This window comes from Emys orbicularis, chromosome 1 (genome assembly GCF_028017835.1).
Source record: "Emys orbicularis isolate rEmyOrb1 chromosome 1, rEmyOrb1.hap1, whole genome shotgun sequence".
Taxonomy (NCBI): Eukaryota; Metazoa; Chordata; order Testudines; family Emydidae; genus Emys; species Emys orbicularis.
Genome location: NC_088683.1, coordinates 102413788 through 102426415, shown reverse-complemented (window position 1 = coordinate 102426415; position 12628 = coordinate 102413788). Strand labels below are relative to the sequence as shown.

Below are 12628 nucleotides of genomic sequence, written 5' to 3'. Positions count from 1 at the left end.
TGAGGTTAGGGGGAAATGTTTTCCCCTCTCAAATAAATAAATAAGTAAAAATCCTGGCTACATTTTCTTTGTAAAGCTCTAGCGATCCCATGCTTTGGTTCAGGTACTTGAAGTTTGGCAGTAGGGGGTGGCCTTTGTCCCAGGAAGGTGCATTTCTTCATTCCCATGAAAAACAGCCTAAATCTGGTCAATTTATACGCCTTTGAACAATTGCAGTTCACATATGCTCAGTAGAGACTTCTGTGCTCTTGTTGTTCCTCTCTCCATTGGGCCTAGGTAGCACACATGAGGAAGTAAGCTGATTTGAATGAAGAAGGGACACGAATCAGACCTATGGGAGGTGTAGATTAGGTTCATGAGACCTATGGGAGGTTGGGGGGAGAGGACTGAGTTGGGGGACTATCTGGGCAAGCAAACTTGGAGCTAGTGGATTGGAGGGAAGAAGATATGGCGAGGGGAGAACAGCTCTGATGGGGAGCTGGGGTGCAAAGGGAGAACTGGGAATGGCTGGACAAAGGGATTGGGACAAGTAGCCAGGAGAGGGATATAGGGGGCCGTGGGGATGAGGAACGTGGGTTGGGGGAGGTGACAGGAGGCATGAGAGTGACAGATTGGCTAAGGAGCCAGGAGGAGTGGAATTGGGAATGGGTGTGGACAGTGGCTGGAATGGGCTATATGGAATGGTGAGGATAGGACTTGCGGCCAAGGTGACGGACTAGGATGAGAAGCCTGAGGAATGGAGATAGGCACTGGGACAGAGACAGAATTGGAATAGGGACAAGTTGGAGAGGATGGGGCAAAGGGGATCATGTTTGGGGGGAATAGGCAGAAGTCTGTGCCCCAGACCAGACTTTTTTCCCCAGAGCTTGGAATGGAACCCAAGATTCCTGAGTGTCAACATTCCTCATTTGTCAGCAAATACACTGGCAAAGTGTCCCATCCCACTCTAGTGTTGGTCCACATAGAGGATGATAACCTACTATTAGCAGTTACTGTTAGCTCAAGTGGCAGATGTCTCTGCAGTGGAGCTAAGGGTTCCAACCCTGACGATGGATGAGCCATGTCTGTCAGTGTGGTACCACATGATGGAAATTGGGTGTTTTTAGTTTGCTTTTTTTTTTAAATGTAGGAAGTTACACAGAACTGCATAAAAAGGCCTTTATTAAAGTTGAGAAGTAAAGCACTCAGAAGTTCAGAAATGCTAGAATGAAGGTTGCCTGTGCAGCCTGAGTTTGGCTCCCCTGTGTGTCTGCATTATGGTACAGTCTTCAATTATATGATCACATACTATTTTTTCCACAGGATGCCTGCCTGACTTGTTACATGGGTTGGACCTGATCTGGGAATGAATTGGGGTTTTGTAGTGAAAGAGACTTTTGTCTGTAGGATGCCTGTTTCATTTCTTGCAGAAATTGAGAGCTGTGTAGTAAATGAAGCAGGGAACTGCATGAAGAGAAAAGATGGTCTCAGGTTGAATGCTGCCCTGGAAAATGGGATTCTATCCCTGTGTGATAGGAATTCTATCCCTGCGTGAGTTCCTGTGTGATCTTGGGCAAGTCACTTAAGCCAAATATTTCACAGATTGCCACTAACTGTATATTCCTCATTTCCTGGATGCCAAACTAGAGACCCTGGGGTCTGATTTGCAGAAGTGTTGAGCACTCATAGCTGCAATTATAGTCAGTCGGAGCTGTGCTTTGAACATATTAAGTGCTATATCATGTTAACTACTCTGAAAAATCAGGTTCTGTACGTCTCAAATAGAGCACCCAGAATTAGTAGATACTTTTGATATTCATTTCTCTGTTCCTCACTTCTCCATCTGTAAAACTGGGATAATACCTCCTCACAGAGATGTTGTGAAGATAAATTAATGTTTGTGAGGTACTCAAATACTATAGTGATGAGCACTATAGAAAAGCCAATGAGGAGATCCTCTCTTTGGAGCAGGGGTTGAATAGTGTGCAGTAAATAAGGAGTGGGGCCACCTGCTGCACAGTGAGAAAACAAAATATTGAGTAGCTGCTCATCCATTTTGTGCACTGCATAAGGCGCAGGGGTCCTGTGGAAAAACTCGGATGTGATCATGTCATTAAAGACTCTCTCCTGATGTGTGCTCACAAGAGGGCTGAATTAAGGTTGCACAGGCATTCTGCCATTTCCTAACTTTTGAGTGCTTGACTTTGTGACCTTACTAATGTTCTTTTAATGTAGTTTTTTGTTTGTAATATATAAAGGGACAGAAAGTGTTCATAGGGGAATACAGAGGTTTCCGCTTTGGTGTATAGTCACTTCGCTGTTTCTTAGCTATACTTCCTGTGTGTATGTTCTCTGCTAAAATACCAGTCATCCTGTTTCAGTTATTAATTTATTTAGGTATTCTCTTAGCAAATCTTTGTTTCCAAAGCTTGCATTTGACTACTTCAGAAGGACCTGTTCTCATATTTGTCTGAGAGGGGAGTAATTTTATCTGATTTATGGTACCCACTGTAACTTCATTTGTTCACCGTAACTGCTCTTTCCTGTCAAATTTCTGTTCTAGTTTTTAATGCTTTCCCTTTACATTACCACATTTAAAAATGTATCCAAGGCAGTCACCCCTTTTCATTTGCTGCATTTAGCTTATCTTAGAAATCTGGTACATTCTCTTAAAATATTTAGCTGGCCTCTGGGATGGTTTTGAGTCTACTCCTATCTCCCTTTTTTTGCTGGGGCAGACTTCACCAAGTCATCTGCAGTCAGTCCTCCAATGCCATAAGCACCCGTAAAGCATTGTACTGATTTCCTTAAAGTATCCTGTGACCTAGAAGTAGTTGAAGGCTTCTGGAGGGTGTTTGTTGAAATGTGCTTTCATGACATAAAAGTCAAGGAAATCTATTAAAAGCTATGCTGTAGCTAAAATTGTGCTTTTCTACTGCGTGATGGAAGACGTGAGGCTTTCAGATCAATGTTTGGGCTTTTTATGTTTTTGTTTTTAAACTACAAGATAGTGTGGGAACAGGTTACATTGTGGGTATTAACTGAGTTGAAGAGGTTTCTAAAGCTATGGTGTCTCTTTCCTCCTTTCAGGGGTGAAAGTAAGCCAGTACGGGCCAGTAAAAAGTGTTCGCCAATATTGGCCCGTACCCAGCTGGCTTTAAAGCAGGGTCCTTTGCAGCGGCAGCGCTTTAACGTCGCTGGCCCTTTTGCGCCCCCCCGTCGGTGGCCCTGCTGGGTCCCTTAAAGCACTGCCACAGCAAAGGGCCCTGCTTAAAGCACTGTCCCTTTGCCGCTGTGCCCCTCCAGCCGCCGATTGGGGGGGGAGGAGCAGCTGCCCCGGGGCTGCCGATTTAAAAGGGCCTGGGGCTCCGAGTGCTGCGGCAGCGGCTGGAGTCCCGGGCTCTTTAAATCACCACTGGAGCCCCGGGCGGCACGGGCCAGGCAGCGTGGAAGGGCTGGCTGGGGGATGCTGACCCCCAAGCCCCGCCCCTTCTGCCCAAGGCCCCACCCCTTCTGGAGGCAGGAGCCAGTCCCCGTACTGGTAAGTCTTCGGCTTTACTTTCATCCCTGCCTCCTTTCATTAACATCAAACAACTTCGGCATGCTTGCTGCCACTTGAAGAGTTTCTGCCCCATTGGGCTCAACACAAGAATTATCGGAGTCCCACATGAGCCACTCATTCTCATCTGCTCTCGCTCGTTTTAAATATAGGATCTCCCCAGCCACTTCTAAAGCTTAATTTCCTGTTTAAAGCGTATTTGAAAATACACACAAGATGCATTTTTCATAAATTGATTTCCTAACTAATATTTTATTTTCTAACAAACTGGTTATTTGAAACTAGTAAAATGAAATGATGTATGTTCATATTGAAGTGATATGTTGGTGTATAATTCTGGCCCCTATGCGATAGTATTTCCTGTGTAGTGTAGTGATTGTATTGGAATTCATCTGCCTCATTTAGTCTCAAGAGAATGGCTCTTGTACCCACAAGAAACACCTTGGTGCATAATATAAATCCTTTCTACACCTTTAGCATCATCTTTTATTTGCTTTTTCAAAAGTGAATCTGAAAACCTAAATATTTCCTGTGTTTTGAAGCTGCTTCCATTAAAATTCATGAATAAATTAGTGAAAACATTGCTAGGTGACGATAATAAAATAAATTTCATGAAATGTTCTGATGTGATTTCTTCTAGGTCTGCTGTCCTGTATGACTGTAGAAGTCCTCAGGATAACCATCGAATCTGGCGGTTTAGTGGACAGGTTGAGAGAGTGACTTGGAATCATTTTTCACCTTGTAACTTCTTAGTGAGTATATATTGTATATTCTTTCAACATACACTTTTGGCTATCGTTGTTGCACTTTACCTGTTAATCAAAGATAAATGTGTAGCTATTCAGCTGTTGTCACTGCTATTTCATGGACTGAGTTGAGCTACCAGCATTTTCCACCTTGATTGATAACCCACTAACAATTAAGAATACTGATTACTTATGAATTTGGTATCTTTTTTCACATGAATGCAGTTAAACCATCACTAAGCCAATTTGTGCTGTTTCCTTATCACCCTGGAGACTTATTTCTTAGCCATGTTTCATTAATTTCTGGTGGTTGAAGCAGATTTTCCTCTGCTGCAGCCCTGTTACATCTCACTGTTACCCTCTACTGATATGTTACTTGCTCAGGATTTTTATTTCAAACATTTTAAGTGTAGATGAGACAACTTTAATTTAATTCCTTACTTAAACACTAGAAGGCACTGTCTCACAAGTGTAGCTGGGCAAAAAATACTGAAATTTTAATGAAAAAACAGGGTTAGACAGGAATTCAGTCTCCACATCTCATTCACTTCTTCACTTACAATCACCAAAAGTGACTTGCATTTCATTACATTTGTGAAGTAATCACCTTTTTGCTAAGACCACCAACTCATTTTGCATAGACCAGACATCAGATAACTTTTCAGTTACTATTGACCGGGGATAGATTTGAACTGGTAGCCAAGAGGTGAAAGGCTCCATATCCTCTGACATACTAGGGAAGAGTCCAGACCATTGAGGGGCTGTGTCACCCCTGCCCTGTAATTTAACGGATAATATACAGTAGCCTGTTATCTTAAATAATTACCCAGGCACTTCAATTTAAACACACTGGATTAGATAAAATCTACTTCTTTGTAGTTAATGAATTTGTTTTATTGTGAGTACAAGTAATGAGGCATAAAAGTCAGAAATAGGCGCTAGAAAATGTTTTATTTTTCTTGTAACTAACTTCACAGACTATATTAGATTCAAGCAAAATATCTCACCACATGCTTCTAGCAGCATTACTGACCAAACTCTTCAGATCAGAACCTCTCCCCCACAGTTCCATGGCTGTTTCCTGTGTCTTCTCAGGTGCAGAGAATAAGGTGGGCAGGGAAAAAGAGAATGGCGTCTTGGGGTATTTACCCCTCCTTTTTTATAGTTCCTCCTTGAAAAGCATTTCCAGCTGAGAACCAGGAGACAGGCAGTCTGCTGAAAGGAGGAGACTCAATGCTGTTTCTTTGTTGAGATGCAGATCTCTTGGTCCTTGCCTCCCTTCCTTGTCAAAGACTTGTCTGGGAAATGTACTTCAGTCATGATTTTAGCTTATGTTCATAACTTTACATATAATGTTGCTATATGCACTTTACCTTGATATTACTGATCAGCAAGTTGAGTTTTCAAATGATACATCACAAGGCATACCTTATACAAAGGTTATTACAATAGTGCATAGGGTGTGAACTCAGGTGTGTTTTCCATCACATACCCCATTACCTAGTGTTTGAGTCATCCAGCATGTCAGGTGTGCAAGCTATCTAAGTGCAAGCTTAATCAAGCGTAATTTCTTGTTTAAGAAATGTGTGTTCATCTTGTTCAGGATACTATAATATAAAATCTGAATTTTATTGGATTTTACAAACTTTAGAGTGGATGTTTAATTCTTAGGCTGTTTCTCGTGAATTGATATGGCAATTTCTTTTGACAATGTAATGTTTTCCCCAGGCTAGCACAGAAGATGGCTTTGTGTACTGTCTAGATGCTCGTTCCGATAAGCCACTTTTTACTCTGAAGGCTCATAATGAGGAAGTATCTGGTAAATTTTATATCTTCCTTTTATATGTAAAACGTGCCCATTAATGTGTAGTTGGAATAAGTCTTTTAAATAGTTAAGTAAATAGGAACTTGTTTGAGAGAGGCAGCCTTTTGTTTAGCAAAAACCTTTAGTACTAATCATGGTAGCTGGCCATTTAAATGGCCTCTTGGTCGAGTTGTATTTTAAGGGATGTATGTTTTGACCATAATGCATTTTTCTCATAGAATTACATGAATAAAAATGGCAAAGCAGATCTCACTGGTTTGGATCACATTCTTGAATGAAGTAGTTTGCACAAAATTATTCCTGCATGAAGAGGATTCTGCAAAAACAAAAAAACCCAAAACACCATTGATCTTTTTTATATTTTAGTTTTTTAGATTAATAATCTCTCTCACACTCTGGGGATCAGTGATTATTAATACTAATACGTACACACGCTGCAACTGCCTCAAAAATGAGCACATAGTCTGGGATAACAAAAAGAGGTCTCTCACTCATAGTTGAAAGAGGAGGCCATGAGGCTGGATAGTTTTCAGAGAAGCCGTGAAGTAAGGAATTAGCAGTTGGAAGGAGAGGATTGAGCCATGATTGAAGTCCAAGAGGTCCTGGTTACTGCCAGAGGAGAAAGGGACACTGAAGGTTTTTCACACCCAGAAGGATCCCTGCTTCTCCCACTAAGTGCGGGGGGGGGGGGGGCGCAAAATGTTTCTATTAGTCTCCACACTGGTTCCTTTAAGGCACATGGAGACTGAGGTTCTTTTGACTTCCCTTTAAAATGTTACACAGGGAAGAAAAATATGTAACAATTAAATGGTGATTTTAAACTGATCTATTCTAACTTTTCAGGACTCCAATTAAGCAGTCAGATCAAAGGGTGCCTTGTGACATCATCTGCTGACAAATATGTAAAAATTTGGGATATACTGGGGGACAAACCAAGTCTGATCCATTCCAGGGATATGAAAATGGTAGGTAACTTATAGGTCACTTCTAAGAAAGTTTACTTATAAACCATGATTAATAGAGCTCACTTCTGATTTTAACCAGGCTTCATTGTCTTGTTCTCCTTAACACTTCAGATGAATTGGGCATCTTGTCCTGGGTACTGTTAGTACATCACACAATTCAACACACGACTGGCAGCCTCTGCTTTAAAAATACCCAATTTTTACAAAATCATTCAAAATCAGTTTTCAAGAGGCCTTACATTTGTTTAACTTGTTCTGTTAAGGTGACTGTTTTTTTACATTAAAACAATATTTTTTCCTCTAGGGTGTTCTCTTCTGTGCAGCTTGTTGCCCTGATTTGCCATTTGTCTATGCCTTTGGAGGGGAGAGAGAAGGGCTTCGAGTCTGGGATATAAGCAGTATTTCTGCAGGTAACATCATCTCATTATTCAGAGTTTCAGGATTCTATTTTTTCTCCCTAATATACTGCATGTCCAGTAATACATCAAATGAAGCAACAAGGCAGTTGTGAGAGAACTGCAGGCTTCCGGTGGGTAATGAAGTGTGTCCAGCATCCTGTTACGTTGTTCTGCTGCTAACAGTGTGCCACGCACTTTGGGTAGATTAGTCTCTGCCCTCGTGAGGTTTCAATCTAAGTGGAATAGATGCCTTGATCTCATGCTTTGAAATATGGCATTGCACTCTCACAATGAAAGTGTTGGAGTCCTGCTTCTTTTAAAAAAAATAAAAAAGGGTATCTTCAAATTCTTAACAAAAATCAACTTTTTTGAAGTGAAGCCTCCAGTGTTCGTTAAAAATGACGTATTTTCTTTCAATGTGTATACAAAGGTGACATTGGTATAGCTTATTCTTTTCGTTTCAGTCTGATGTACTTTTTTTTTTTAATGCTGGCTGCATGGCTGAGGTTGAGGATCTTCACAGTTACTTTTTATATTTTGTCTCTAGAACCACCGGCTTCTAATATGCAAAAAAAACTTCTGGCTGTGGTTTGCAACAGTGGGAACTGGCTTTGGCCGCATGCCCAATTGTATTTTTATCATGTGTAATAAACAGTAGTGATGTTGGATCTACCTTTTTAAAGGCATGCAGAAATCAAATGAAAATCTTAAACGCTAAAACCAGAATTAAATTCTAAGCATAACACCTTATGCAAAACTTAGCCTATCTCCAAGTGTGAATAGATGGATACCATTTAAGTACATAGGAAACAACCTACCTTTCTCACACTTATCTTCAGATAGAACAATCACAGACCATTTGCAACATGACCACAGAACAGCAGCCAGCGTGTCTGTGGGGGAGAAGTACCATGCCTTCCTCTTAATGTATTTAGTTAGGATAATTCCTTTGTTTTGAAACATAAAACTTAAACCCTCCTGGTTTGGGGAAAAAAGCTTTCAAGACTCTGTTCGACTAAGTTTAAGATTCCCATTTCATTACTGTAAACCATGCTCTAGCTACGGTAGTGATCTTCTCTCCAGGATACTAGCATTTATGTAATCTCTTGCGTTGCAGTGAATGAAGTTTTTGGAAGCAGAGAGAGGTTGGTAGCTGCCAATACAAACTCTGGAACTGGCAGCTCCTTTGCCAGCAGTAGCAGCAAAAGTCCATAAGCAGAAATGGAATCATGACGGATCAAGCCTCACATAGATGGTATATAAATGCAAAACATCAATCCAGAGTATACTTTGGGACTACAGTTAATATGTACTCTGCACCCACTGGTTTGGAAATGTTTATGGAAGTGTATCAAGTTTACTGCAATCTGCAGCGTTTTTTCATCTTGTGGGAGGAAAACATGGTCTTGTGGTTAAGGCACAGGAGTCAGAAGTTATGGTTCCTGCCTCTCACTGACTTGGAAAAGTTAAGTGACATGCCTGCACCTTGCTTTACCTAGCACTGAAATGGGGATAGCACATCACATTTTGTTTGTAAACTTCACTTGTAAAGTGATGTATCTTTGGCAGGAAAGCACTGTGCTGCTGTAGAGTGTATATAAAGGATTGGAATGAATGGATTTCTTTTTAGTTGCAAATGAAAACTACTTCAACTGAAAATTGCCATAGTACTTAAGTCAAGGGCTGAACAAAAACTCTTTTAGTGTAAGTAGTCAAACAATGCTTAAGTTCCCCCAGAGTAAGCTGAGGATGGACTGTTTAACAAATGTCCAGTATCGCTTTTGAAAGATTAACATCTTACTTTAAATCTCTTAGAACAGTGTTTTTCAACTGGTGGATGGCAACCACTAGGGGGAGGGAGGTGAAAGGCAATTGGGGGCCGTTAAGCATTATAAAACTACCATACAATCTAAAGCAAAGAAAATCTCACTCCCTGTACACCCTTACCCTTCAACGTCAACTGTTCTGTAAGCTTCTCAATACACACAAATGACACAGGTTTATTGTTGTGATATTGATACATTTTTCCCCCTCTCTCATAGTAAATGGAAGGGGGTTGTAGAAATCTTTGGCTGTGAATAATAGGTCACCAACCTGAAATAGTTTTAGAATATGAAATAGGCCAGAGATGCATCTTAAACCAGCCACAGGCCATGGCCATTAGACAAAGTTTGGGATATCCTTTAAATACAGCATCTTAGTCTACTAAGAGATTTAAACACATGCAGCTATCACACATTCTTATTAAACTGGAGGGAACACAGAGAGGGCTTTTAAACAGTCTAATTAGGTTTACCTAATTATGAAATGGGTTAGGATAGCAGTAGCTAATGGATATGAAGTGTGCATAATGGAAAGCTGTACCTGGTGTGTACTTAATCTTTAAACAACACTGTTTCCTATTTTAAAATAAGAAAGACACAACAAAGTAAATCCTGCCAGGATAAAGATAAAAAGGGGGGGGGGGGTGTACTTAGCCCAGTGCTGGCTGCCTGTGGTGGAGGACTTGCTGTCCTGTCCCAAACTCTAGCTTGCTGATTAAAGCAGAAACTCTGAAAACATTTCAGGTTTGTCTGTTCTTGCCATAGCTTCCTCCCTTGCCTCCAGCCTATGTGCTTTAGTAGTTCTTCTTGTGCACTGCAGAGGAGTGCAGATCACTGGGTTTTTTCCCCCAAGTAATCCATCCCTAACCTATAGTCTTGACTCCAGCCTTCTTATTAAAATATCCTTCTGTCAGTTAGGTTTGGTTGCCAATATCTCACAGTAAAGTTTCAGCTCCTGGGACGATGATCTGTGAGAAATTCCGTTTCTAGTTCCTTTTTAAAATGAGGCTAGACTGCGGTATTTTTTTTTTTTTTTTTTACCAATATACTGAGTTATACCAGTATACGCCCTAGTGTGGTTGTAATTACACAAAGGTGACACGCAGCTTATTTCCCCTTCCCATATGAGAATAATTTTGTACATACTAGGGCAGTTGTACTACTTTAGCTTTATCAGTATAGATAAAAACTATTTAAAAAAAACAAACTAGAAAACTTTTATTAAATTCCATATTCCTTGGGCTGGGTCACTGGTGCCTTTTTTTTAAATTGATAATGTATATTTGAGCCCCCAGGAGCTGTGAAAGTACTGTATTGTCAATTAATACTACATGTTTTTAGCTAATTTTCTTGTAACTTTTTGAAGGGGGGGGGGGAAATCAATCACTATGTAGAATCTGCTTTTGTCTGTGCACCCAGATTCAGTTAACAAGGGATCTCCTTTTGTACAAGCAAACTTTACATTCTGCTTTTCAAGGTATGACATGTAGAAGTGGTTGCTAAGTGCCTGTTTTCTAAAGCTTTATGCTTATGCAGTCTGTCTTTCACATAATGGAGTTCTTGCTAATCGTGTGCTCCTTTAGTGGCTGAGATGAAAATTATGTTATTTCTCTAAAGCAGTTGTGCGTGCTGTGCTTACTGTAAAAAAACACCTTGACCTTTTTCAGAAGCTCAGGGTGTGCTGCACGTCCAGCTTTGTTTTATTTATTTATTTTCCAGTTGCTTTTGCCACGTAAACATAAGCCCTAGTGGCAGCATGACAGGTGCCTAACTCAGTGAGAAGAGCAGGGCTCTAAGTCAGGGCTGCAGGGAAATGCCTTGCTCTACTTGTGATCTGCAGATGGGACTTCCTCTCCTATAGCCAGGCAGCTTCAGCACCTAAGCCATTTCTTGCACAAATGTTAAGTGCCTACCTACCTCCCCCCAAAACAGTCCTGGAGTGGCTCTGCTCCCTTATAACTCGAGGGTTAGGGTACTCAGAATGGCCGTGGGAGATCCTGGTTCTATCCCCACCCCTGTCTGATGAGATGGGATTTCAAGGGGGGTTCTGTATCTCCTGGCTGAGGGCTCTCTTGCTTGTTGAAAACATTCTACTTTAAATCACTAAATAAATATTACTTAGGCTAGAGAGAGCAAGTGACTCTATAACCTAGTGCATAGGCCACTCAGCTGTGAGGGAGCAGATTCCTGCTTACATCCTCTCTCAGTTGGGGGTGGGGGGCTCTCTCCCCCATCCTGAATGTGTATCCTAACCCCCTGGCCTGCAGGTCATAAGAAAGTCTCCTTCCTCACCCTCCTGGAACCCTCTGGGTGGAGCTAAGCCTGCCCAGAGTACACCCACCCAGCTGTGATAGACAGGAAGATCTGATTTCCCCTGGTTTGATAATCAGGCTGGGGCTGAGGTATAAAAGACATCCAGCTGCCTGCCCAGAGTCAGAAACTTGACAGTAAAACTTTAGGTGCCACAATAGTTTAGATGGAAGGTGAATGGGGGATTGCAATCTGACCCCTCAATCTTCCTTACTTGCCAACTTTTGTAAACAAAAACCCAGTAGATATTAATTTACACAGATTTGCTGCTATGGTGCCTGTTTGTCTGGGTCATGCCTACTACATGCATTCACACAGTACATCCTTTTCCCACTCTCATGCTCCTTACATATACCCTCCGCCCCTGGCCCCTCCTGCTGTGTACCACAGCCTGAATACATATAGTCAGTCTGTTTCCCCACCCCCACCCCCCACACACACACCTACCTACCTACCTGTGATCAGTTCAGTAGCTACTCTTTGCATTTTCACCAGGATCTGTACAACATAAGGGGCCTAAAAGGGATTCAGGCAAGGGCTGGGACTTAACAAAATCTGTTTGGGCTGGAGGCATATCAGTAAAGTCCCTGTTCATAGTGCAAGTCACTCTATTTCTCAACTGTGGTATCTCTGATCGTTTATACCATCAAACTGTTCTTTGCCAGAGGAAGCTCTACAGTTTGGTTATTCTTAAGTCTTCTGTTAAGGTTCAATAAGGACACGTGCAGAGTCCTGCACTTAGGACGGAAGACTCCTATGCACTGCTACAGACTAGGGACTGAGTGGCTAGGCAGCAGTTCTGCAGAAAAGGACCTAGGGGTTACAGTGGACAAGAAGCTGGATATGAGTCGACAGTGTGCCCTTGTTGCCAAGAAGGCTAACCACGTTTTGGGCTGTATAAGTAGAGGTACGGCCAGCAGATCGAGGGACATGATCATTCCCCTCTATTCGACATTGGTGAGGCCTCATCTGGAGTATTGTGTCCAGTTTTGGGCCCCACACTACAAGAAGGATGTGGAAAAA

The 12628-nt window shown here is 41.6% G+C and overlaps 1 protein-coding gene across 2 annotated transcripts in view; it reads left to right on the top strand.

The window, feature by feature from the left end:
• PWP1 (PWP1 homolog, endonuclein) overlaps positions 1-9249 on the top strand; it is a 31777-nt gene extending 22528 nt beyond the window's left edge. For both annotated transcript variants that reach the window (XM_065415233.1, XM_065415241.1), the window contains 5 exons: positions 4179-4290; positions 6013-6103; positions 6953-7074; positions 7379-7484; positions 8590-9249. In XM_065415233.1, coding sequence (XP_065271305.1) covers positions 4179-4290; positions 6013-6103; positions 6953-7074; positions 7379-7484; positions 8590-8687 — 529 coding nt within the window. In that variant the 3' untranslated portion in view covers positions 8688-9249. The remainder of the gene's footprint in view (positions 1-4178; positions 4291-6012; positions 6104-6952; positions 7075-7378; positions 7485-8589) is intronic.
• Positions 9250-12628: the final 3379 nt, after the last annotated feature.